Here is a 27,283-nt window from a genome sequence, read left to right on the forward strand (position 1 = left end):
ACTTCATTGAGTGGAGGCTTGTGTTACACACAGTGTGTGATAGGAAGTAAATGCTTTTAAAACAACTAAGGAGACAGGTCTTTAACCTCCACCTTTTCAGATGCTTTTTTCACTCATTTAGCTTCTGTCGAGGTCTTGAGAAACATTTCAAACACAAATTATTATTGAATACTGAACCTCACCTGACTAATTAATTTCCTAATGTGTTTATTAGGTAGAGATGCATTGAAATAAGTGGTGTTTTTTGGTGGTTGTGTTTTGTTTTTGTTTTTTTTGAGTGACATCACTAATTACTGGTATAGTGAGCACTTGTTCCTTCAGGAACAAATGCATTTAAAGAATTAAAAATTCTTAGACTAAGTGTTAAGTGTTTCTTGATAGTTGAAATTACAGATTTATTTCAGCAGTTTAAAGTATTTCTAAGTCCTTGGAGGTAACTAAAAAATGATTTTGTGATGTTAATTACTAAATTTTCAAAATTAATTAGATTTAAAAGTCCCAGTTGCTCGTGTACAAGACTGTTACCTCCTGCTACTAGACTGTCTAGTCCCCTGAATGGTAAAGGTGCCTTCAGATTCCTTAAGAGGATTTTTTTTTTTTGCCTTACTTTACATTGGAAGTACATGTTAATCACAATACCAAAACTGTTTGATGTAAACTTGGGTGCAAATAATTACAGGACTTCAGACAGCCATTATAAAATAATTTTCTGAATGTGCTTCTAATATCTGCGAAAGGCGCTTCTGTAATGACTCTGGTGAAACAAGGTCAGTGGCAATGGGAGTGTGCAGCTGGCAGACAGCCAGTCAACTTTTAATTTCTGTAATCAGCTGAGGTGAAGCCTTGTGTATACTTAATCCCTTGAAATACATGAGACCTTAAATGAAGAATTATGATAAATAGGCATTATTTGGGCTGCAATGACCTTTTGCTTTTTTCTTTTTCCCTGTTTTCTTTTTCTTTTACCTATGAGGTAACCCTTATAGCTGTATATCGGATGACCATGAATATTTCTATTTTAACATCCCACTTCGCACTGGCCAGATAGAGTGCAGACAGGCTACCTGGATCTGCACTTGAATGAGAAAATGCCTTGAAATATAATCAGGATTTTGAAGTATTCTTCATTTCAGTGCATTAGAGGTGTCATGCCTTTGGAGGATGTGGCTGACACTGGTTGTTTTGCCCTTATTCCAGCAATTTTTTTTTTTTTTTTTTTTTTTTAACTGTAACAAGAGAGCCAGTGCACTCCTTTGGCCAGGTCAAGGCTTCCCAGCAAGCATCAGTTTGTTTTTCCATTTGTCACTAGTGGGCGGGCAATGGCTGTGTTTTGCGGTCTGTGGCACAAGTGGGTTGTAAATTCACGCATTCCAGAAAAATGTAAGCATAAAAGCTGGCACTAGATAAGTTGTTTTTTTAGATTTGATGCATAAGATTTTTGGAACATTTTGTGTCTCCTTCTGGTCTTTAAATATATCAAGTGCAAGTATGAGAGCATCCTGTTTTTGTCCCTCTGAATTCTGTACAGAGCTCCTACTGACTCACGTTACCAGAGCTCAAATGAGGCTTTCTGGCTGTTTAATTCTCATCTCACACATCCTTCTGCTCTTCCAGCAACGATTGCAGTTGATGCTACAACCTAGCCTTACTTCAGCATGAAATTTTCACTGACTTGTGTGCACTGACAGACATGTAACCCTGCCTACACAAACTCAGCTTTGAGCATTAGGTTTTATTATTTTATGTTCATGTAAAATAGCAAAGTGTAAATTGGAGGATTAGTTGTTTCTAGCTTAGGAAAAAAAAGGCCTTGGGAAACAAATTTGCTTCTCTAGCACAAACCTCATTAGAAATTTTGTGTTTTGCAGAGGTTAATATACTGTGGGCTGCACACCAAGTACACCACAGTTCAGAAGATTACAACTTATTCACAGCCTTGAGACAATCTGTACTGCAGAAATACACCTCCTGGGTAAGTTGCACAAGATTTGACAAACAAGCTAATATCTGAGATTCAGTGAAAGTGAAAACATAGTGTTTATTTCCTTTCAAAGAAAAACATAATTTTTTAAAGGATGTTTGACACTGAAGACGCAGAAGATGAAACTGAAGAATCTAATAATCTTAAGTTTTAAAATATATTCAGTAAAGTTGTACAGCAAACATGAAAACAGCTACAAATATTAAAGAAAGCTGACTATATAACCCTACATTTATATTTTCATAATTTTTTGGTAGAATGGAGAATTTTCATTCAGTTATTCATACTTGAGTATGGCAAAAGAGCAGAGTATAATTCAAATATATCAGAATATGTCTGTGTAGCTAAAAGGAGCAGGGAGAGAAATCATCATTAAAATTTACTTTGAACATGCAAATGGATTTATTTGTCTCTGCTCATTCATGTCATATCAGTAGCCTTGTAGATAAGAGCAGTATGTTACCTAGGGTTATTTCAGAGTAAATTAATTTCAAATGGTGAGCTGTGTACATATTCAGTATTTAAATACAGATTTTAAAATGTATATTTACTTGTGTTCATATTCAGTATTTATATAATGATTTTTAAAAGTATATTTCCAAATGCATTCATGAATGTAACATAATATTTAAGGTTTAGTTCTGCACCCAGGGTAACTGCTGATTTCCTAAGCTGAGCCCTCATGTGGTCTTTTGACTTGTTTTGTTTCAGATTGTAGTTTGTCTGGTTGTATATTATTCAAAATTAATAACTTAAAAAATTAATTTTCAAAATTAGAGTTCAAAAAGGATATTTAATGTATTTACATATATAAATGCATACATATAATTATATAATCATATATATTATCCAGTGAGGTATAATATAGGTGGTGAAGTCCTTTGGCAATCTCACCATCCAGCCTGTGAGTGAATGACTCAAAGTCAACAGAGTATTGCTCACCCACGCAAATCCAGTAACTCCCTTAACTTCAGTAAAGTGGATTTATGCTTATGTTACTGATCATGGACTTAGTCTCTAGTATCTAACTGGTTTTAGTGCATGACATTAAATTAGTTAAAGTGCTACATTCCAGGGAAATTTTCTTCTGAAAATCATGAAGCAGTACTGTTTTTTAGAACTTTTTCTTGATGTCTTCTATATAAATTCTTGTTTATTTATTAAGAAAATAATCATCTGATGTTTGCAAGATTACCTAGAATTTAAATTACTGTAATGGACAATAGCGGAAGGGTTGTCTGTCTGTGACAACTCTGCTTCCTCTGTAAATACTGCTGTGTTAAGGATTTAACCTTTGCCCATTTACCCATGGAGACCATATGTGCAAATGCTTTACAAAAACAGTAATTCAAAAAAGACAAAAAGCCTGTGTGTACCTATGGGTGTGCATATGAGAACTTTGTCTGCTGGCATGATTTTGAGGATGATACCTCAGAGAGCATAAAATACTTGGAAGACCAAGATATCTGGCCACCTTGGATTCCAAATGAATTCCATCCTCAGGACCAGACTGGTATCACTTGGCAAGTAATATATGTGTATTTAAAATGCATATGCTTTGTGCAAAGGGAAATGAATCTAGGAATACATGGTACTTTTGTGTGCCAGGTTTTCTTTCACCAAATATTTGATATTAGCCAAAACATATGGTTAATGTAAATACTGCTTTGCCTCCTTCCTGAACTTTTCAGACATACGCCGGTTTTCTTTCTGCAACGCCTTACTGTGCATGATCACAATTCTTGCTAATTCTTACAGAACTGATATTTTTTTTGGACTAACAGTCTTGTCAGTTCATGGATGGATCTGCCTTGAAGCTGAAACTCTGTGAAATCCTTAGTTAATCTCTGAACTGATCTTGTTGTGATCTGATCTGATCTGATCTGAGTGCCCTGATCTTGTTGAATGTGTACTGTACTGTTCAATGAGTTTGATATCCAGTTTTGTGGAGACTGTGAGAAACTTATAGTGGATGGTGTGGGATTATGTGACTGTTCTGCTGCCAGCTCTGTTGTGTTTTAAGTTAAGCATTGTAGGATGAAAAAATCAGCATGTTAATCTATGATTGAAAAGATATGAAATGAAAGAGAATAGAAAAATGTGCTTGACAATCAGTGGTGTGAGATATACTCCTGATTTTGGAACCAAACATATAAGTGCTTTATGTTGTTTGCATACACATTATTTCTGTTTCTCCACTGGAGGGGCCATAGAGAAGCAAATCTACTGTGAAGACTGAGAGATACTTTTAAGGCCCATTTAGTGGGAAAAAAGATGTAAAAAAAAAAATTATATTAATTTTTAAGAAGAAAACAGCAAGCTAAAGCAAGCAATATATTACTGGTAAAACAATCAAAGTGCAGTTTGTGAGAGATTTGCACATACACTTTGAAAAGCTATGATTAAATGCTTTGAGTACCATTCTCAACTTCCCTCTGAGGGTAAGATTTAATTACAAAGATTAAATCCTTAAGAGTTTGATAGCTCTAGACTGTACATTTAGGTAAAGTGTTGAACTATGACTCGGTATAAAAGCTGTGGAAACATCTACATACAAGTCTGGAAAGGGAATAGGTAACAGTTTTCAGCAGTCAGTCACTTCTTGTCTGCTGAAGAGTCTGCCAGGTCTGGGATCTGTAAAAAATGGGTTGGCTTTTTTGATTTTTTTTAAATTTTATCCTTGCCCTTAACTCCTGCAGAGTCCTCACACGAGTCCCTGCCCACACGAACTTGCTGTCAGCAGCTGTCCTGCAGCCCCCATGACCTGCAGACGCTCTGCTGCCGCATCGGCAGGCATCCCCAGAGACCCAGCACGGAAACTCAGCACTCCTGCTAAACCTCAGGAGTTTCAGTGCACTCCCTTTCTGTAGTGGAAGTGGTTATAAGCTTTTACCTACAAATGGGAGCGAGAAAGGTAGAGATGCCCACATGGGAGAGTGGGCAATGGACCTTCCAAAGAGCCAATACTTCGGCATGAGGACAAACAGCTGCCCTGCAGCAGCCCCAGATGCAAATGTCTCTGCACCCCCTCTCTGGGTGCTTCTTCCATCAGCTGCTGTAGAACTTTCCCAATCTCTGCTGCTGAATTCACAAGTGAGAAAAGATCTATCAGTATGATAAAATTTTCCTGCAGTTTTGACCAGAAACTCCATTCTGGAGCCAGGAAAGTTTTCCTCTAGAAATTTATTAAAGCTGGTACATTGCCATGAAATCTTTTGATTTGGTGAATTGGCATTTCCAATAAGGAAAGTATTTAATGTGTTGTGGTGTTTGTTGTTTTTTTTTTTTTTTTTTTTTTTTTCCTTGAGATTGCTCTTCTTGTCTCAGTAGAACCACAAATAGAAAAAAACCAAGTCTTGGTGTGGTAGAAGTTTTCATTTCTCCCTATGAGTTCCACTTCTGTAAATGATCTTTAAAATCCTTCCTCTGCAAAATAAAGCTTACATTGCAAGAAAACGTGAGGCAATTAGTAAGTTAAACATGAGTTAGTTAGTTAGTTTGACAGTTTCAATTTTACCTATAGATTTGTATAAAATTTCCTTCATCCCACCACTTAGCAGGGAAATCCTAGTACTCTTTTGAAAAGTGAGTTAGGAAATAAAAATGAAGATGATCCTTCTTTCCTCTTTGGCTCATCTGTAAATACCACCAAATTGCTTCTGATACTTTTAGGGGAAAAGCATATAATTTTTTAACCCTGCTTTCAATCCTGTAACCACTTCCATGAATAATCTGAAAACCATCTGGTTTGGTTTTTTGTTCTTTTTTTAAGCAATTTCCTCTCTATTCCATTTTTTAAAAAATCCTGCTGTTATCATGCCATTAGGCAGAAACCTAGTCCCCTTCCACTGCCTTTTAATTCCTTTACTTCTTGGAAAGCAGCTTCCGAGACAGAAACAGAAACACAGCATAAGTAATTTGTGGGTCAGCTGTGATCCATGAAGCCTTTAAATGTAGATTTTGAAATCCCAGCTGTTCCAACACTACCAGGTGATATTGCAATGGCTTTCAGAGTTTTGTCCTAGTGTTTCAGACATTGTCTGGTGTTGAAGCCATCAGACTAAGCTGATATTGCAAGGTCCTAGTCCTCCGTTGATTTGTCACGGTGAGATATGTCTGTGGTGACTTTCTTGAGAGCATCAGTCACATCACTGGGGTAGAAGTGTTGCTGTTTCACAGCCTCAGTAGTGACTTGTAATCTGTTGGGCAGCCCTTCTGACTAAAACTGAGGGAATACTGGTTTTGCATGCTATGTGCAGACATTAAAGGAATTCCTGGTCCGGGATGCTTGTCATGGCTATTCAGCTGCCTTCTTACATGTTAAAAGATTTGATTTTTGGGAAAAGGACAACAGTAATTTTGAAATGGATTTTTTCCTAATTTTGCTGTGCTTCACATGGAGCTCTTGTCAGCCAAACAGATATTCCCAGAGCGCTAAAGAGATTTAAATTTTTGAAGATACCTCTGTTCCTATTTGCTTTAGGAAAAATCTCTGTATTTTAGAGAAGTATTAACTTTTCAATTCAGGTGATATGACGCAATGTCAGGTAAAAGGGAAAAGAGAAAGATAAGCCTTTTTCTGAAGAAAGCAGACTGACTTTTAACATATGGAGGTCTTAGAAGTTTTAATCTATTGTTCAGCCAGTTAAACAATTAATTGTGAAATTCCTAGAGATTCATCTGTATCTAAGATACCAGGATTTCCTAAGTAAGCAGTTTTCTGATGCATTTTTCATGCTAGCATGTTTTTAGGACTCAGCAATATATTGAGACTTTATGGGAGATGCCATGAGAAAGTTGAGAAGTATAATTAACTTGGAAAGCCAAGTAACTTACCCTCATGGTGCTTATGTAGGAAGTTTGGATGGAAAAGCTAGAGTGTTATAAATTCACACCTTGCTTAATCTGTGATAATCCTTCCCTATATGGTAACCCTTAATGTCAAGGCTATGTTGCTGTCTGCTCCATATAGTACACAGCATAAGCATCTAATAGCAGAATTATGAATTCTTATGTTGAATTTTCTACTTACTCAGTTTGGCTTGTGGTAAATCACTTTTTGATTAATTTATGCCTCATTTGCTATAGCACATTGAATAGTAAGTAGCATAATAATCACTATCTATTTATGCTATGTAATGTCCGCATTATGGACGTATTAGAAGAAGCAAGTATACTGTGCAGTGCTTTGAGCTCCTGAGAGTACTTCATTATATCATCATGAGTTTAGAATTGTGTATCTAATGTATGTTTTCTTTCTCATTTTTCAGATGTTCAACTTGCCCATGGCTCTTTTCATTCCCCCTTCGGTTTTTGCTGTTCATTTACAGTTTAATCTACTTTACCAGTTTTGGATACATACAGAGGTAAACCAGGTTTTTAAGCCATACCTAAACAGTTAGCCTGGAGCAGTGTCTTGGAAATCCACTAGCAGCTGATTTATTGTGTAAGAAAAATCTTTGTCTGACTTCTTTAAGGAGAAACATCTGTTCATTTTTATTCCTTTTTCTGAATATATATTGCTAAGTTTATAAGAAGCAATGAGGCCAGTTGGACCCAATTAGATTTAGAAAAAAAAAAAAGTAACTGTAAGGAATCAAAACTTTTTGCTATTTTAATACTGTATTTTCCTATCTTGCAGCTTATTAAACATTTTTGGCAGATACTGAAGCTGATTTCATTTCTAAGATAAATATTTTAGGGAAAAATACCCAAAAGCCAGTGCTTCCTAAAGATCATTTAGAGTTGCAACTAAATTCAGATATTGTTTTTTTCTTAACGCAAGTAATTCTCAGATGAAAAATGCTCTATGATTATCTGATAACTATTTGTTTATAACTACACCGCTTCATTTCTGTTTTGTGAGTGCGTAGACTGCATCTAGTTTACATACATATATGGTTAATAACACACTGTAATTAGCAAGATGTTTTCCACACTTCTCAGGTAGTTCAATGGCCTTTGCCTTCTTCCTTGCATTACAATAGAGGTATTAAAAGGTACTTTATGTTATAAGTCAGTAGCATATTTCTCAATAGCCCCAGGTGGACTGTGGGCTAATTATTTCTATGACACTCATTTGTTTATTCTGCCCAGACAGATGCCTTTTCCTCTCTAATTTCATGATGCAATATATAGCACAGTTCTTTGGGAAAGGAATTTTATTTTCTTCATCTGCTATTTTAGGTGATTATGTTGTTTAAATTGCAGATTTATCTTTTCTGTGCATTTCATTGAAAAAAGGAATTTAAAAAGTTATAAATAAAAGAAGGTAGTTACAGTGGACCAATAGCAAATTTTGATTGTTGACACTTTGTTTCTGTTGGACGCATTTCTAAAATCATTAACAAATGTCTGATAATCTAAAACAACACGTAAATAGGGAAGGCTTAGATCAACTGTCACACACATTGCTAGAAGTGGCAAAAGCTGAAGCAATATATATTTAAGCTTTTAAAAATATTTTGCAAAAATTCAAGTACTCTTTGAAACTATACCAAATGAACACTAGGCCTTGTATGGTAGCAAAGTTTCTTTGACCATGCTTTAGGTTCTCCAAAGTAGTTTTAGTGTGCTTTGCCACTAAAAAAAATGATGACATGCCTCATCTGTGTCTTCTCTGGTATTTGAAGCCATCTTTTCCTTGGCTGAGAGGTTTCTCACATTCTGCTGTGTAGCAGTAATTCAATGAATCTCAGTACTGGTGCCACAGTGTGGGTCTGAAGTTTCTAAAGTGAATTTCAGAGGCTTATGAATTGCCTAGATCCCTCTAAAGTGCTAAATCTTTCATAGGGCTTAAAAGGAATTTCCATAGCATATGTGCAATGTGCCAAGTTTATGCACTAGTCTAAACAAGAATGAATTTCAGTCTCAATGAAAAGATAAGCACTCTTTACTATTAAATTATTGTGCCGGTAGAAAAACAATGGACCTTTTGTATTAATCCAGTTGATCCACTCATAGAACTTTGCTTACAAGGGAAGTTATTCTTAATGTTGATATTGTTGATTTTATAGCACAGCTGAAATAGGTTGAAATATGTTGAAGTCATGCTCTAAGGTCAAAAATTATGTCAAAATAGAAATAGGGTTACACCATGTATTAGCAGATTTCCTGCTCTCATGGGTAAGTCATTGACAGGAAAAAGTAAGGGAAGGAGGGGAAATGGTATCAGCCATTCAGGTTTATGTTACCCTAAATTTTTCATGAAATTAATATGATGCTTCACCATTATATCGGGTTTTCTTTGCAACAACTATTACAATTTAACTGTTTAAAGCTATTGCTGCTCTTTTTCCCTAACAATCCTTTCCTGAATTTTAATGATCCTAATTGTCTTATGCAGATTATATTAATAATGAAAATCTGTTTTTCAAGTCTCTGTTTCTGTCAGTTTACTAACATACAAAGTTTGTTCAGGGCTGTAGCCTGGGTTTCTATAACAAACAGCAGCCAGTCTCAGTAAGTGCTGCTGGCCCTTGCTCTGAGAACAGGTATTTATCATCCCCCAGCAGCTCCGGTATCCTCTGGGAGCCCATGGAGGCTGCTGTTACATGTCATTAGGAGTCTAGGGGAGATACACTTCATTATTTCCATTCTGCCAGTGTAATGTTATAGTAATGTAATAGTTTGCTTCTAAAGTGAAGGAGCAATTGATAATTTTTTCCCCCCTCAGGTTTCTATTGCTTTTCATCAGTATCGATTTCCTGAGATAGTTTGGCCCCACACTGACTACTCAAAGATGTTTGGAAGTTGTCTCTTTGCAACTTGGGACTGCACATCTTTCTCTTTAAGAAAAATAAAATATAGTAAGATACAGGGGGGAAAGAATTCTCTTTTTAGAGAGATAGACTTTTTTTGTTGTTGTTGTTTTTGTTGCTTTTTGGTTTTTTTTTTAACGTAGTACTGAAAAGGAAAGCACATGCAGAATTTATTGTTTTATAGAAGAAAAAAAGGTCTATTTAAGTAATAGGAAAGAATTGAAGTACATGAAAGTTTCTGAGGGAAGATGTTTTGTTTTGAGAGTAATTTAAATTGAATTCAGTAATTGCAAAAGAATGATCGTGCTCTGCTGAAAGTTTCTATGCCATGTTTCAGTCTAGAGCAAAAGTTTATAGCCAAATACAATCCCTGATGTATTCCTATACTTAAATTTTACATGTGTCCAGTGTTGTTTTAAACAATATTAAGAGATGTTTCCTGTGTTATAACTTTGACCTGTTTCATTATTTGTTATGTCAGTTTTTGTCCAGCTTTACTATCAGCAGATCAGACACTATTTTATTTTAACTCAAGTGACTCGTATATTCTTGTGACTACAGTATCATAAAGATCAAAAGTACACATTTGTTCTACCTCATTTAGACTTCTGTATTTCCTACATGCTTGGTAAGCATTAGTTTTTGTCATTTATATAGAATAGTACAGCATTTTAAACGCTATAAATCTTATATAAAAATTGTACTATTATTTTGATGCTGGATTCTTTCACTATTGTTTATTATTAGAATGGACTATTGATACAGGAAAGGCATGCCTGAAATTAATAAAATTGTGTATGCTAGAGTGAAAATACAACTTTGTGACTTACGTCATGCATTTGTGTTCAACTAAATTTTTTTTCACTGCATCCTGGATCAATGGGAGATACAAGATCCTGGATCAAGACCAGAGATACCAGATTCAAAGCCGAGTACCAGGTCTTGCATTTTGGTCACAACAGCCCCAGGGAGGGCTACTGGCTGGGGAAAGAGAGGCTGGAAGGCAGCCAAGCAGAGAAGAACCTGGGGGTGCTGGTTGACAGCTGCTGAACATGAGCCAGCTGTGCCCTGGTGCCAATGGCATCCTGGCTTGTGTCAGCAATAGTGTGGCCAGCAGGACCAGGGCAGGGATTGTCCCCCTGTACTTGGCACTGGTGAGGCCACACCTTGAAGCCTATGTCCAGTTCTGGGCCCCTCACCACAAGATGTTGGGGCACTTCAGTGTGTTCACAGGACAATGGGGATGGTGAAAGGTCTGGAGCACAAGTCTGACGAGAGTGATTGAGGGAGCTGGGAGGATTTCACCTGGAGAGGAGGAGGCTTGGGGAGGGGTCCTTATCTCTCTCTACAACTGTCTGAAAGGAAGCTGCAGCCATCAGGGGGCTGTTTTCTTCTCCAGGGCAACCAGTGGCAGAACCAAAGGAAATGGCCTCAAAGCTGTGCTAGAGGAGGTTCAGATTGAACATCATGAAAATTTTATTAATTGAAAGTGTGGGTAACCTTTGGAATGGGCTTTCCAGGGAAGTGATGGAGTCACCATCCCTGGAAGTGTTCAGGAAATTACACTAACTTACATTAACTTAGTGCTATTATTTAGTGATATGGTGGTGTTCAGTCAAAGGTAGGAGTTGATGGTCTTGTAGGTCTTTTCCAACCTTAATGGTTCTATGAATATTGCACCAAGTACACGACAATCTGAAATTATATCTATTTTTTCAAGAATTTAAAATAAATCTCTAAGTAGCACCAAAGCATTGAAATAAATTCCTAACAATTTATTTACATGTAAAATGAAAAAAAAAAAAATTATCAACCCAAGAAAACCCCTGAGTAAAACATTTTGCAGTGATGGGTTAACTGTTGGACTTGATAATCTAAAGTTCTTTTCCAATCTAAATGATTCTATGGTTCTGTGATCTCAATAAATCAAGACCCTTTTTTTTTTTTTTTTTTTTAAAAATATATATATCCAGTACTGTTCAGGTCAATTGAATAACTCAGATATGCTCCTAAATAGTCTGGGAGAAATGCTTCTATGACCAGACAGACCATTCTCGTCTAGATCATAAGGGAAGTAAAAAAAATACTTCAGTCAAAGGGCACTAAAAAACTAATTTTTCAAAAGCCACAAAATGTTTCAGGACAGTTACTGACAGACAGAAATACTCCATTTCAGTTTATTTTCGCAGGTGATTCAGAAGGTCTATGGCTTATATTAAACTATATCCTTCCATTATGCATTTATTACAACCAGTAAGTTAGGTGTGTTTATAACCTGATAGACACCTGTGAAAAACAGAAATTAGTTTCTGTTGGTTTAGCTGTAATTTTTATGAGATGTCAGACTGTATTTAGAAAGTATCAACTGATCCAATCCCTGATGGTAGTAATTGCAGCAGCAGATTATTCCTTGCCTATTTGATCTTTGACATGTATTGGTTTCTGTTTAGTTTTCTAATTTAAGGGAAGAATATGATCTGCCCTTTACCATACTCACAGAAGTCAGGTTTTTTAAGGCATCTCTTTTCACCTTGTTTAAGTCTTTCTACCTCATCCAGCTCTGGAGCAGAAAAAGGTGAGCCTCAACTATTAACCAGGAGTAGCATGGGTGAAAACGAATGGGAATAATTTTAGCAACACCTCATGCAGACTGGAAAGAGAAGCATAAAATTACTACAGATATAGGGGAAAATACAATTTTTTTTAGTCAGAAAACATCCATTAGTAAAACTGAAACTTGCTGAGGAAGTGTATGGTATTTGTCACAAGGATTTTTTTCACTTATGCACGCACAGTGTATACTGTTCTAAGTTTTTGTCTAAGTCTTTTTTTACCTTTGGCTTCTGCTCAGTTTTCTTTAATGAAAAGCTTTGAAAGAAAGAAATTGGGAATTCTTCATGCTTTCATGCCCTGCACAGCCCATCTGGACTCCCTGAGTTCAGGTGAGCTCTTGTGTCCCAGTCCTTAAATTCTTGCATCAAACAGCTCCTACCTAGGAAGTTGGTCAGATTCAGAAAAAAAACCTGTTTCGTTTTGACTTTATTTTCCAATAAGGAAATTAAACAAGCATATTGAGGACCCAGTTAAAATTAAGGAAAATACATAAAAGTATACATAAATTCCTCTAAGTAGGAGTTCACCTGTGATTACCATCATATCAATAGCAAAAGCTATTCTTGAAACTCTAGAGGACATACTTGTCTTTTTAGCAAAAGCTGTTTCAGACAAAAGTCTATTGGATGGTGAAAGAATCATAATTAGGACACTGTGATAAGTGACAGCATGAAACAATAGATAAAATATTCAGTTATTGATTTCCAGGTCCTAACAATTGAGATTGAACTATTCCTTTGCAAATTTTATTTTTCAAGTTTCCTGGACCTATTTTCTCTGGATTGTGTTCTGTAGTCTCATTTAAATAAGCAAAAAGGGATTTCAGGATTTTAAAAAATGTTACAAAGTCTATTTCATCAATTTCAAGTACTTGCAGTAGTTTTAAAATCCATTTCTCAAAACTGAAAAGTAAATTTGATCATGAAATAAGACTTTGAATTTAAAAAGCACTTTAACAAAACTTATTTGACTTTTACGAAACTTACTTGACTGTTGCATGGTTTAGAGTTTGTATTGGAAAGTAGCTTGTTTTATCCTTGTGGTTGATTTGTGGAGTTGAAGGAAGGTTTTGGTAAAGAACGAAAGTGTTGAATAGTTTGCAGATAAAAAAGGAGATGTTTTGTTGGGAGGTAAAATATCTCTGGACTTGGATTACAAAGTCATATATTTATTCTTAGTTTACTGGACTGTGAATATTTCCTATAAGGTCAGTAGGATATGAGTCAAATTTAACACATGAAAGTGTTTGCGAAATCATGACGTACAGGTAGTATTGCATGGATCACAGTGGAAACAGAGTATGGACTGATCTAATGTTCTGGCCAGGATAAGAAATGTCACTTGGCTTTTGTTTTGCTACCGGTATTTTAGTTTGTGGGGGCTTTGGGGTTTTTTTTTGGGGGGAAGGGTTGATTTTTTTCCTAATCTAAAAACTATCATCAGTAAAAAAAAAAAAAATAAAAAAAAAAAATCAGTAGTAATCTCGTATATTGAGTAGAATTGTGAAACTGCAGTATGTCTTGAATTTGATTCTAGGTCACTTTGAATTCAAATACCATATGCCAAAAAAATCTTATTTTTCTTCATTCTAGTACATTGCTTCATTTAATGAAGTAATGAATTTACTTCCTTTAATTTGGCCATGTTAGACAAAAATAGACACAGCTCTGTCTGATATTTCCTTTCAAATTAGAAACACACATCTGTCTCTATCAGGTTACAAGGAATCAGAAACTTACCATTCAGAAGACTTTTGGTAAAAGTCATCAAAAGGATGAAGGTAATTAGAGGTGATTACAGCCATTCTCCTAGTCTGATGTTCAGGATTGTGTCAGTGAATATTCAATGACATGATGATTTAACTGGAATTCCTAGAAACAGGCAGCATCATCAGACAGCCTATTGCATACTTTTTCACTGTAACAAAGATCCAAGAAATTATTTGCTGATTTGCATAAAGACTCAAACTTTGGTTTACAAAAAAAAGTTCTTGCCCCATTCCTGATAGCTGATGATTTTATCATTGATAAATCCATTATTTGTCTGCTGCAAACCGTCAAATTTCATGCTTACTCTGGAGAGAAAGAGAACAAATTCAAAAATCACCAGGAAGATAAACATATTTTCTTTAATGCAGCCAGTGACTTTATAGGTCCAGATAGGCTATATATGCAATACAGACATTAAAACTTAAGCATGATTCCAAGGAACAAAGAGATCTCACTGCTTCAATCTAGCCTGTCTGCCAAAAGGGCTTATTGGATTTTCTGACCAACCTGTAGGATCAAAGTCTTGTCATCACTGCACTTGCCAGAACGCAGAAAAGAGCAAAGCTGACAATGCTATCATTAAACACAAATACTTGCAATAACTGTAAAATATGTTCCAGTTTTCCATGTTTCACTTGCCCCATGAGGGGAGAAAAGTATTGTCTTTCTAGATATATAAGGCATATAACTCTGCTTTTTTGTTTTAAATAAAAAGAATAACAAAAGAGAGCAAAAATAAAACATTCATAAGAGAGCACACTGTTCCTGTCCTGCTAAGTGTAGGCTGCACTTGAACACAGTATAATCAGGAAAAACATAGGGGGATGAAATTTGGAGTTCCTTCCTTGGCACCTAAAAGCTCAGTGATGAATCGCTGCCAGTGCTGCACTTTAGTAGTGTCTGGATGAGCCTCCTATTTTAACTATGTGTGTGAACTCCTATTTTAACTATGCCATGCACCTAATAGCTCTGAATTCAACATGCAGCACAGGAGCTGCGATCTTTTTCATTCAAAAGGGGCTGCTCCACGGTAATACAGTTCTGTTGGTGGTTTGCATTTGATAGGAAGCAGTCCAGACTAGAAGAATCCTTCCCTATCCCTGTTGAAGCTGAAGCTGGGTCACTGGTGAGGCCAGAAATAAAGTTTATGGGACAAGAACATAATCAATGATTTCAATTCGGATCCTAATAGTTAAGTCCTTGAGTATGAGCGTTGGCTTCTGTTCCTTGCACCGAAGTCTACTTGTAAGTGACAGTTGTTAAATGTTTACTTCAGCAACAGTGGGCCTGCCTATTACTAATCTGCCTGCAGAAACCCTAAAACTAAAGATTGTACTTGAAGAATTTTATTTAGGTCACTTCTGTCTATTATGTCCCTGGAGCATTATCAAGATAAAAGTGAAGTGAGCTGCTTAAAGATGTAACACAGTTCAGTACACTCTGCATCCTGGAAAAATAATCAAAACAACTTATTTACCAAATAAATTTAATGTAATAATGGAAGGATACCACATTAATAATGTTAGAGATATTGTTCTTTGTAAAAAAACCCCTTTTCTCCCATCTTTACATATTACACATAATGCTCTTGAATTTTTCTCATAGCTTGTACTCATTGAGAATCTATTTAAATTAGTTATAGCTTCAAAGCCAACAGGAAATTTGAAAGACCCTTCTTGGTTAAAATCAGAAAGTATAGGCTGCTGACTATTTTTTGATCTGTTTAAAAAGGAAGATGAAGAGCCTCACTTGGCTATATTTTAGTTTATTTCAGGACTGGCATACTGATTTATGACTTTTGGGGTTTTTTCCTGCAATTGCCAGAATGTATTTGTCAGGCTGCTGAAAAATACTGAAATAGTATAGCAATTTTTCTCCTGGAGTTTGTTTAAAATGCTTAACTTGATGTATGACTGAAAGTGTGACTTGCTCCATGCTCTGCTGTTCATAATGCTGCAATTAAACCAATCGGTTACTGTAAGTTTTTTTTCATTTTTGGTGAAAAAATTGATTGAAATTTTCTATATGTGCTCACCTTTCCCACAAGGTTTAATTGGACCTGTTAAAAAAAAAAAAAAAAAAAAAAAAAAAAAAAAAAAAAAAAAAAAAACCAGACAAATAGGTTGCATCCACTTGTTGAAACAGTTAACTTAAATATTCATGTGAGATGCCAATTTGATGCAAACCTTACCTCCTGGCTGAGGTGTAAAACAATGAAAAGTGACAACAGCCTGCCTTCAAGATAATTTATTACAGACACATTTCCTAAGTCTGTGTGTTTATATATAAATATGCCCTAAACCAGACTGTCCATTAAAACTAGGCTTTCACCTCCCATTCCTACAATCCAGATTTATCAGAAATTCGCCCTCTGTGAAACTATTTATGATCCCAACAGGCCTGATTCCTCTCACTTGTTTTATTTCTAAACTATAAATATTGTTTTTTCACTCCTCAGTGTGGAAATTCAGCTATATCCATTTTACATGCTTACTGGAGTAGAAAACTGCCTAATCAGATAGGAAAACAGTTGGTGGTGTATGAATCCGAGTTTGCCAAGGATTTCAAAGTGTGAAACTGGCAGACGAGCACATATCCTAGGAGTTCTGCCTTTCCTCAGCTTCCCTGTAGAGATTTTACATGGCAAATCCGATCACCAGAGCCATCTGTATAAATACATGGGTGTGTTGTCCTGAATTAACACAGCAGCTCTACTGGGGAATGTAATTAAGGTCATATTTTAAAATTTCTCCACCAGACTGTCTGAAATACAGATTTATATACCAGGAATAAGAATCTTACCTTGATATTGATGAGGAAATGACTTGTAATATGTGTTTTACTACCAACTAGGCTAACAGAAAGCCCAGAGTTAAGTTCAGAGTGCTCCTTAGTGATGCTCCAGGGATGAATTTACCCTCTCCTGTCCTACAGATCAGTAACACTATGGTATTGAAAGTAATGCTGTGCTACAAACAGCTTTCCTTATGCTCAAAGGAAAAAAAAAAAAAAAATCAACTCAGAACTTTTTTTATATGCGAGTGGTTTTAGTGTAAGGTTGCCTGCTTTACTGAGTTGACATTCCTTCCTAACACTGACGTTGAAACAGAACTAAGTAAAGATTCATGTGGTAGTGGTGACAGGAGGAGTTGTTACACAAGATGTAAAGTTTCCCTTGGATTTCATGTCACGATTTTTTCTCATTACTTAAACAAGAACTACATTGAAGTGGAGCAGGTACCAGGCAATAAAGATTTCCCTTGGTGCTGACAAACTCTGAGACCGCAAACAGAGGTGCTTACATGCCACAAGAGATATTGTATAATGTTCTTTCCCTTTAGGCAAGGGATTGCTGTCACAAAGGAAACATCTTTATATAAGAATGACTGTTGTAGAAAAAACCCATTAGTTCTCATTATATATGAAGATTTCAATTCAAGTAATTTATGAAAAGTATTCCTAAGCATACCTTACTTATTACACTGCTTTTGGAGTTGCTTCAATTATTGTTAGCAATTCTGCTTTATTCTTTAGTGATACCCAAGTGTAACAGAGGAAGTAAGTTTGCTTTTTAAAGAAAAGAAAAAAGAAGAAAACATGTTTTGTGGACAAAACTTTTATAACCTATGTAGATGAGATGCCTATATATTTGATTTGCAGGTAGTTTATTGAGTCCATTTGTAAGTATTTTGACAAGTAAAAAATATTTTTGTGGCAATGGGATGTTAAAAAATAAAGGAAACAGGAAAAGAATTTTTTTTGGAATGTTGCAGTTTGTCTGTGGGTCGCTGGCATGGGTGTTTCGATGCACATGATATGTTGAGAAAGGAAAAATTGGAGACAGGAGTTGATTTAGAATAGTAGGTGTCTGTATCAGGGAAACAAACACAAATGTAAACCCCCAGTCATATTGGTCAAAATACAGATAAGGTTATTGTTGGACAACAGTTGGATTATTTCAAATTTTAGGGGATCAATAGGTATTTTTGTGTATTCCCCAAATCACTTTAAGGTGATGATATATATAATAATAACGTTTTACGTTGACAAGCAGGCTGTTTTTTCTTTTGAGTAATACGAAATATGGTTGGAAGTACTGATGACAGAGTTATTGAACAATGACATTTCAACTATTTCTTTACTTTTAAAAATACTTCCAATATAAAGGCCAGATACAAAAATTAGAGTAGCAGATTTTTTAAAATGAAAATCCCAATTACAAGCATCAAAAAGTAAGCTGATCTTTTTATCACATTTCTTAGGTGTTCTTTAAAGAGTTTAATATTTTTTTCCCTGATATGTAAATATTGTGAAAGCTCTTATTCTAAGAAACCAGTCTGAATACAATGACATTGTAAGCTGAAAATGTTTTCCTGTCTGAATGGCTGAAACTTACTGGTCTATGTGCTTTGGTGACCGGTTGCAATTGCAGTGGAAGCTGGGTTACTTCTACAAAGAATGCTTATGAGCTCCTCTGAAATTGCCATTCTCCAAGGAGAATATCTGGACATAATAAAGACACAGAAATGAGGACAGACTGACAGATGACAGGTAGATGGGTAGGTGAAATGCCTGCCACTGCCTTTCTTCTTTGTGGATATCCTTTTGAACCAGGGCTGTTGCTATACCACATTAAATTTTCCTATGAGTCAGTTCTTATGAAATCGATTTCTTTCAATATGACTGCAGTTAGTCCCTGTCAGCTTGACATGACCATGTCAGAATCTGTCTGGCAAAAATTGTCTTCCTATCCTATCCTATCCTATCCTATCCTATCCTATCCTATCCTATCCTATCCTATCTGGTGAAAAATCTTCTTTTAGGAGTTTTCCCCTGAGTAAGCTGGCAGAATACAGAAAAAATCAGCAAATTTAAATAAAAGAGCTATATTGTTTGCCATGTAAGTGCTGCAAGAGCCTTCAAAATTCAGAGTTTCAGTGGTGATATATTTCTGTTTCTTGGAAAGATGTATGTTTATATTTATAGCATTTATGCATTTATAAATTTTTTGGCACCAGATTTTTTCCTCTGAAAACAGTTTTTTATGTGTTTTTTTTTTTTTTTTTAGGCATGAGCTAAATATCTACATGTAAACTTACTGATGGTAAATGAAGTTTCTAGAAATAGCACCCTGTACTATTTGGACTATCTGGTGGAAAAATATTTTTGATGTGTTTCAGACAAAGCATTGATTTATGAATTGCTAATGTCAGCATACTAGATTTTTTCTTCATTGGGTGCAGAGTTCTGCACCCCCTCTGAGCTTTAAAGTCATGTGGTTATAATTGTTGTCTCAGATGATATTTTCATCAGACTGGGACTAAAATATCTTTGCAGTGGAGGTGACCTTGAGTGAATGATGAATCAAAGTAGGCTCGGGTATTGTGAGAGGTGAGAGTTGTCTTCTCACACACAAAGTCCTGTACCAGGGTTAAAAGATGAACGGGACTTGCAGCTTTTTGGTCTTTAGAGATGTTTATTCAGTTTCTTATCTCAAGGTCCTCACACCACTAACACCTGGCTTAACGTGCTAGAAAACACAGCTGGCAAGAATGCCAACCAGAGAATTCCGAGGTCTTTTAAAGGTTTCTAGTCCAATTAACTCTTAAAATGTACTATATTTACAGTTTTGTGCCAATAATCGCTACCTATTCTAAACACGCAATTTCTGCATCAAACCCATCCTACCAATGTCTCTGTGCCACCATCATGGCAGAAAATGGAGTAGAAGGAGAAGAAGAAGAAGATGAGACACAGCCCAGAATCCTCCATCTTGCTCTCATCTATCTCCATACTAAAAACCCAAACCTACAAATTTTCACCCTGTGACAAACTACTATTTATTTGAAATCTTCATTGCTTTTAATTCACCTCTAAGTGTTGGAAATTTTTCCCATGGACTAAGGTCAAAGGCAATGCTTTCCTGAGATCCCAGCCAGGGTCTCGGACCCCCCAGGGCAGCTCAAGAGATTTTCCATGTGCCCTGGACTCCAACAGGGTATCAATCACTAATTATGCCATAGAGAAGATATTTCAGTAGATTTCTAAATGTCATCACTCAAAGACAGACTGTTTTAAAGGATGAGAGCTGTTTCATTATCCTAAGAAAGTACTTTCACTACTATTAGTCAGAAAAATTTATTTGAAGTTTTACATATAAATTTATATAAAATTTTACCCTGAGGTCCTTAGACCAAGACAAAAAGTTCCGCTTTAGCATAAGGATGTACTATGTAGACTTTCAAAAGGATGAATTTTAGTTTTAAAATTGTAATTCAACCTGCTTGATATTGAGACCTGAAGGCATTCATTCTGAGGACATTTTGTTGTAATCCACCTGCAGGATAAAGGTGAAGAGTGCTAATCCTTACTGACTTCCTGCTCTCCTGGTGCTACTTGGTTTATTTTTACAAAAACTGTTAAAAAAACTGAGCTAAAAATATATTAAAACCAACTGGATCAAAGTTAGTTGGGGTCTATTAGATAAATCAGTGCTCTCTCAGGTGCTGGGCTGCAGTTCAGTTCAAAATATTTTTCTCAGATTAAATTAATGGTCATATCTCACATATCTTTGAACAGTGGGATGTCCTTGAGAAAGGCAGAAAATGGAACTAGCATGCATGATGGATCGTTTCTTACCTTTAGGTGGTCTTTTAAATCTTGAACTTATTCTGAGGGAGAGCTGATCCTGCTTATGTTGTCCTTGGCTTCTGAGTTACATGAAACAAAACAAACTTGTCTCAGGATTCTCTTTTATCTGTCAAGTGTGAGCAGGATTTTGAGAAAGATGGTCCCAAATATTACAATTCTCTGTACATGAAGAATTTTTGTATTTCTACACTCCTTTAATTACAGGAATTCTCTACTTAAGCAATTAAGTAGGTGTTCTTTTTGTTGTTACTGAAGAGAAAAAAATGAAAAAAAAAAAGTAAATTTTTCCTTTTATTATATTTACCTGATTCATAGCAATTTAAATACATCTGAGGAGTATCCTAAGTCTGCTTTTTGAATCTGAATCTACTTGCACTTGCAGAACTGTAAATTAAAGAGACATGCAACTGCCATATTTCAGGACTTCATTCGGTAAACTTTAAAGTAATGAAAATCCTTTTTACATGAATGGACCTGCTTTCATGAGTAATCACTCCCTCTCTATTTTTTTTTTTTTTTTCCCATTATTATCTCTATTATTATGTTACAGATCACCCTTTTTGCCGGTATGAGTAGTAAATTTACTAATTAAATTCTCTAAAAGGAAAAGGGTTACAGATTCCTGAATTTGTTTCTTAAGGTCTACGCCATTTTATTTAGCTGCTTTAATGCCCCCTGCTCCCTTTTAGTTGCAAGGCCATAATCAGACATGGTAAATAGATACCATTTTAGAATATATTGTGAATAGATGTCCTTTTTGGTCATCCAGGAATTGCATTAATTTGTGACAGATGAATTTGTGTTTGGGATTGAAGAATGGTTGCTGTGCCCAGGTGTCCACACACTTCTGTTGAGCTAACCAAAGCACCAAATTTGAAGTCATTGTCGGCTTTCCTCCGATTCCTTAATAGCTGAGAGTACCTAATTTAGCAGAAACCCTGCTGGAACAAACTTAATTTGTCAGCAGTTTCTGACAAAGCTTGAAACTCTAGAGTGGGCTTTTGGTCAGTGGATACTTTCTATCATTTTTTGTTCGGTACTAAAATGATCAAGGCTACCTTTGTGTACTGTTGAGTCACTGCCTTGCATTGTAGCTCCATGATGAATGTATGCTGACCTTCTGTCTTTTCATGCCTCCAACTCATGACTGTATTTGTGACCATATGTTGGTCCAAAATCAGGAACTGATCCAGTTAAACTAACTTAGAGAAACAAAATAAAAGCAGTTTTGATTTGCATCAGTTTCCCAATCAGGTTTGTTGGGTTAATCCATTTGTGTCGGGGTAAAAGGTTACTGATAGAAGAAACAAGCAGTCTAAAGGGGGAAGGAGTACTTGTTTCTGAGTCAGTGCCAGCTATTTGCTGACATAAAGTGACTGGGATCATAGAGTTACACAGAATCCTAAGCAGTGTAAGTGGATATTGCTGCATTGTGCTCTGTGTTATTTATTTTCATATCGTATTTATGTTATTTATTTTTGTTATAATGGTTTCTTCCTCAATCCCTGTTCTGAGTAAATGTTATATTCCAAGGTTTGTCCCTACCCCTCTCCCCTGTCAATCCTCCCACACTCCTCTCAGTCCCCTCCTATGGGCCCTGCCTATCATTTGGTTGTTCGTCTTGGCTTCTAGAGAATTTGGGTAAGGACATCATGTGACAGGGCAGGAGCCAAGGAGGTTCCTGCCTTTATGTTCTCATTGGTTTATTTGAATGTCCCTCCAATCCTGTTCCACTCCCACCTTGTCCCTCACTGGGTGTTGGTTTGTCCCCTCCCTTAGCCCCTCCCCTGCATTAAGCCCAGAGCTCATTGCCCTGGGCGCTCTGCTGGAGCAGCTCCCCTAAGGCTCATAGGTCCCAACAGGGACTGAATAAAGGTCTTGGACTTTGCTCTCCAGCTGAGTCAGACTCCTTCCTCCACCATCGGCGAGGTCTCTCCCATGACAAGGGGAAAGTCCCCTTAGCTGCTCCTCTGGTTCCTGGGATCAGGAGGAGTGGTTCCCCGTCTGATCACGGTGTCCGACTAGCTCAGGTGGATGGAACTGCTGCTCTGTGAGGGACACTGCGACAGGATATGGATAAGAAAAATGAGTGGAACAGTTTGTATGGAATTATAGAATCATCAGGGTTGAAAGTGACCTTCGAAACCAGCAGGTCCAACCGTGAACCCAGCATCACCAGAATCACCCCTAAGTCATATCTCTCAAGTGCCACATCCAGATGCCTCTGTAACTTTTCCACAACTCCACAACCGCCTTGGGCAATGCCTAAAATTCTTTCAATGATTTTTTTTTTTCCTCATATCCAACGTGAACCTCCTCTGGCACAACTTAAAGCCATTTCCTCTTGTCCTTTCATTTGGGACATGGCAGAAGAAACTCACCAACACCTCGCTACAGCCTCCTTTCAGGGAGGTAAATAGCAGTGAAGTCCTTCTAAGCCTCCTTTTCTCCAGGCTAAACAATCACAGTTCCCTCAGTCTCTCCTCACATGACATGTTTTCTAGACCTTTCACTAGCTCCATTGCCCTTCTCTGGACATGGCTCCAGCACCTCAGTGTCCTTTCTTGAAGTGAGAGGCCCAAAACTGAACACAGTACTCAAGGTGCAGCCTCACCAGTGCTTAGTCCGCTGGGACAATCACTTCCCTGTGATTCCATCTTAACAGTTCATGATTGCCAATTCTCTCAGAGATTCTCATGGAATAATGATAAAAACAATAAGAAAAAAATTTCACTCTAGATCAAAGGAAATTAGCTTCTGGATAAAAAAAAAAAAAGACATTTAATTTATAACTTGTATTTTAATATTTTTAATGAATTTTTTTTCTAACTGTTATACAGTAAAATGGTTCAGAAAAAAAATACTGCACTTCTGTCTTTTTATGCAGTACTCCAGAAGATAAACATCCTCTCTTTAGCTTTTCCTCCTTTTCATTTCCCTATTTCTTCTTGGTCTTTTACAGTATTTTCAAGTTCATTGAAACATTACATTTTTTCAGGTTATCACCAAACTTGGCCCTCTGGAATGGATACTTAATACTCCTAGTCATCACAGAGTTCATCATGGTAAGATAAAAGTGGAACTTTTTTTTTTTTTTTTCCTTAGGGTCCCTATTTGTGTAGTAGTAGTAATACAGTAAAATAGTACTGTAAAATCAGTTTTACAGAAAGATTTTAATTTTGACCTCAACTTCAGAAGTGGTCCTTGTTCATTTAGCAATTTCACAGTTTTTAAAAAAAAATATTCAGAATTTATGTTTAATTTAAACATTTTTATGTTTAAGATTAACTATTGAGCAGAAATGAAGTCTGGATAACATGAAATGATTTGAAGACTTTGAACAAAAAAATTTCAATGTTTCTAAGTATGAAGAGTGATAGAAAAATATCTCACATTCCCTGACTGCTGAATCATCAACAAAAACACTTTTGCCCTCAAATTCAAGCATTTTATATGTGAAAAACATGGCTAGGTTTTAGAGAAACTTTTAAATATTTTAGTGGAATTTGATTTCAACTGTTTGAATTATTAGTAAATCTCACTTTGCAGAAGTGCATGATGATTGATTTTTTATCAGTATTCAGAGGCCTTCAAGACTGTACTGCAAATGTAAATTGTATTAATAACTCCACTGCATACTGAAAAATGTCATGAACATATCTGAGAAACAGAATTGGATTTAATAGACGTCCTTAGCTAATTCAGTGTGCAGAGATAGTAAGTTTAAAAAAAATTAGGGGAACAGAAGAACAATTTGAAAGAGACTCAAATGGACTTACATGTAAAGAGAATGTTACTAATGTTCACTGTGTCCTCACAGTCCCTGTATCCACAGTGGTGGTGGTATAAGTGTCTAGTCCTTAAAATTTGCACAACTACTGGTAATCCTCAGGGAGACACTCTGCTCTTATTTGCTTAGCTGTAAATCTGAGTTAATGCTCTCATCCTGATTGGAGCTAAGCTGAATCATTACAGAGCTGATCAGGGTCTGCACAGTTGCTCCAGACTATCTCCAGGAACTTAGGGATGTGTAACCAATGTTTCTGCGCTCATAACTTTGAGAGGACTGCTTATATACAAATACATTCCCTAGAAAACATATAAGGATCAGTTCAGGATCCTGAAATTAATAGTGCAGGATCAGACATATGACATGGAGGATAGAGACACCTGACAGACATTAATAAGATGACTACACGTACATGTATTTAGAATATATTTTCTTCGGTAAAAACTGGTGGAATAATTTTTGTTTGCTTTTTAGTTTGTCTTTTATAAATATATTTTGACCTGGTTTTACTCTCTGAATTTCACAGAAATATGGGGCCTGGCACATTGGATTTGTATGTTTGAACCTGAATAGAAAGAGAGCATTAAGGCTCTTAATGAAAAAATAAATACATATAGAAGTATGAGGAGTGGTGGGTTAGATATCTTTTGAAGTTATTTTTAGATTTTAAAGTGATGCAAGTGATGATTTTCCTTCATAATTCTGTTCCTAGAATTCTTCTTTATCCTGTCTCATGATACATTTTTATTGTAGGTAGAAATCCTTACTGCATTGACAAAAATTATGGTGGCACACTCATTATCTGGGACAGGATATTTGGTAAGTAACAGAAGGTGTTCTTTGTCATGTTTAGTCAGTGTGGCAAAAATATGTATACTTTTGAATTTGATTGTTTGTCATTCTTTTGTTTTCTTCTTCCATCAGGAACATTTGAGGCTGAAGATGCAAAAGTTGTATATGGCTTAACACATCCAGTAAATTCATTTGATCCCATCATGCTCCAGGTGCTATAGCTTGTATCACTGATTCTGATATCTTCAACATTGAGTCATATTCAAAAGAAACTCCTTTCTTAAGCACGATTGAGGCCATCCTTGCATTGCTGTCCAGTCAATTACATTATCTACAATTTCTTCACTATTTCATTATGAGACAGCCATTTCTACTCACTGCATTGAGTATATGCAGAGGTTGCAGTAATCATGAAAATAATAGCATTAAAATGAACAACTAATTAGACCAGTGATATATAAAATGTTGGACTGAATGAGATATGTTTTATAGTGCAATACATAGTGAAGTATGGACAAAATTATATAATAATAATAAAAAAACAAATTAGTGTGATTTACTGGTCTAGGTTTCAGTTAAGCTAGGTAAAAATTCTCTGCAAAAGCATGAGAAGCAGTGGATTCCATATTTGCTTTTCATGACTATTCATCCAAGGAGGAATCTCAAAGAATGCGAAATTTTACTGTCAGGGCTGGAAAGTGGGAGGATGTGCAATTATATCTGTTTCAGTCAGATACTAAGTAATTTAGTTATTGAGACTATGTCATTTCAAGGTTCCAGTAACTAAATCATACAGCATAAATATAGCTATACAATGTACCACTAAATACTCAGGAGTGATTACAGGAGACACAGATGGAAAAACAGATTTTCCTCTGAGCAGAAGTCATTGTAATCCTCACCAAATTAGCCAAGGGCTTCGTATTGCTTTTGCCTATTTCAACCAGCTTTTCTGAACTGTCTTCATCTATATCTAATTTATTCTCTATACAGAGTTTGAAAAATCATTCATTTGAAAATTAAAAATAAATAAAATACAATGTTTTATTAGTCTTTTTTTTGTGAATAATGAAAAATTACTTACTCTTTTTTTTCCCAGTTACGTCCCTTGGCTCATATTTGGAACACATTTTGGGCCACACCTGGATTCTGCAATAAGCTTTCTGTCATATTCAAAGGGCCAGGCTGGGGACCAGGCAAACCTAGACTTGGCCTTCCTGAGGAAATCCCAATGGTAAATAGAACATGCACAGGCTTTCAGTTGTGTGTAATTTACTTGGACCTCTTAATGCTACTGGATCAATGTTAAAAACTCTACACATGCTATTTTAAATTAGCAAATTAGCAGTCATAAAGCATGGGGGAAGATGAATTGGGAAAAGAAACTTAAGGAAATGAATGGGGTTTTTTTTTCTTTTTATTTGAAGGAAAAAGCATATTTTTTAAGTTATTTTTCCATTATTCATTTCCTGAAGAGATTTTCAAAAATTTTTTTATGGAGTACAGTAATTTCTCTTTTTTTTGTTTTTCAGCTGTGGACATGCACAAACACACAAAAGTTAAACTCTATCTCAAACTAGGTAGTACATAAGTTTGGCAGTAGATAATCTTTCTGCAATTAACTGTCTCCCCTTTTGTGTTTGTAAATGTAAAGAATATTAAGGAGCAACAGGCTGGAGCAGGTCACTCTTGAAGGCAAGTAACTGTTTTGCTTTATTCAGATCACTGGAAAAGAAGTTCCCTTCAATCCGTGTGTACCAGCTTATCTTAATTGCTATGCACTTGTGCATTTTGCTGTAATTGTGGACTTGTACACCGAACTTCTTGCTTCTATGACTGTAAGTAATTCCTTCCTTTATGAAATAATATCTCCTGCTAACAGCAGTGGCACACAACATGTTTAAATATTAAAGGATTGGGCAGCGGC

The 27,283-nt window shown here is 36.0% G+C and overlaps 1 protein-coding gene across 2 annotated transcripts in view; it reads left to right on the forward strand.

Annotated features, from left to right (window-relative positions):
- Nucleotides 1-27,283, forward strand: part of AGMO (alkylglycerol monooxygenase) — a 190,091-nt gene that overhangs the window by 74,241 nt on the left and 88,567 nt on the right. For both annotated transcript variants that reach the window (XM_040065682.2, XM_058421041.1), the window contains 7 exons: nucleotides 1,869-1,972; nucleotides 7,252-7,347; nucleotides 23,773-23,839; nucleotides 25,318-25,383; nucleotides 25,489-25,568; nucleotides 26,456-26,590; nucleotides 27,078-27,194. In XM_040065682.2, the coding sequence (XP_039921616.1) occupies nucleotides 1,869-1,972; nucleotides 7,252-7,347; nucleotides 23,773-23,839; nucleotides 25,318-25,383; nucleotides 25,489-25,568; nucleotides 26,456-26,590; nucleotides 27,078-27,194 (665 nt within the window). The remainder of the gene's footprint in view (nucleotides 1-1,868; nucleotides 1,973-7,251; nucleotides 7,348-23,772; nucleotides 23,840-25,317; nucleotides 25,384-25,488; nucleotides 25,569-26,455; nucleotides 26,591-27,077; nucleotides 27,195-27,283) is intronic.

This window comes from Hirundo rustica, chromosome 1, assembly GCF_015227805.2.
Source record: "Hirundo rustica isolate bHirRus1 chromosome 1, bHirRus1.pri.v3, whole genome shotgun sequence".
NCBI lineage: Eukaryota > Metazoa > Chordata > Aves > Passeriformes > Hirundinidae > Hirundo > Hirundo rustica.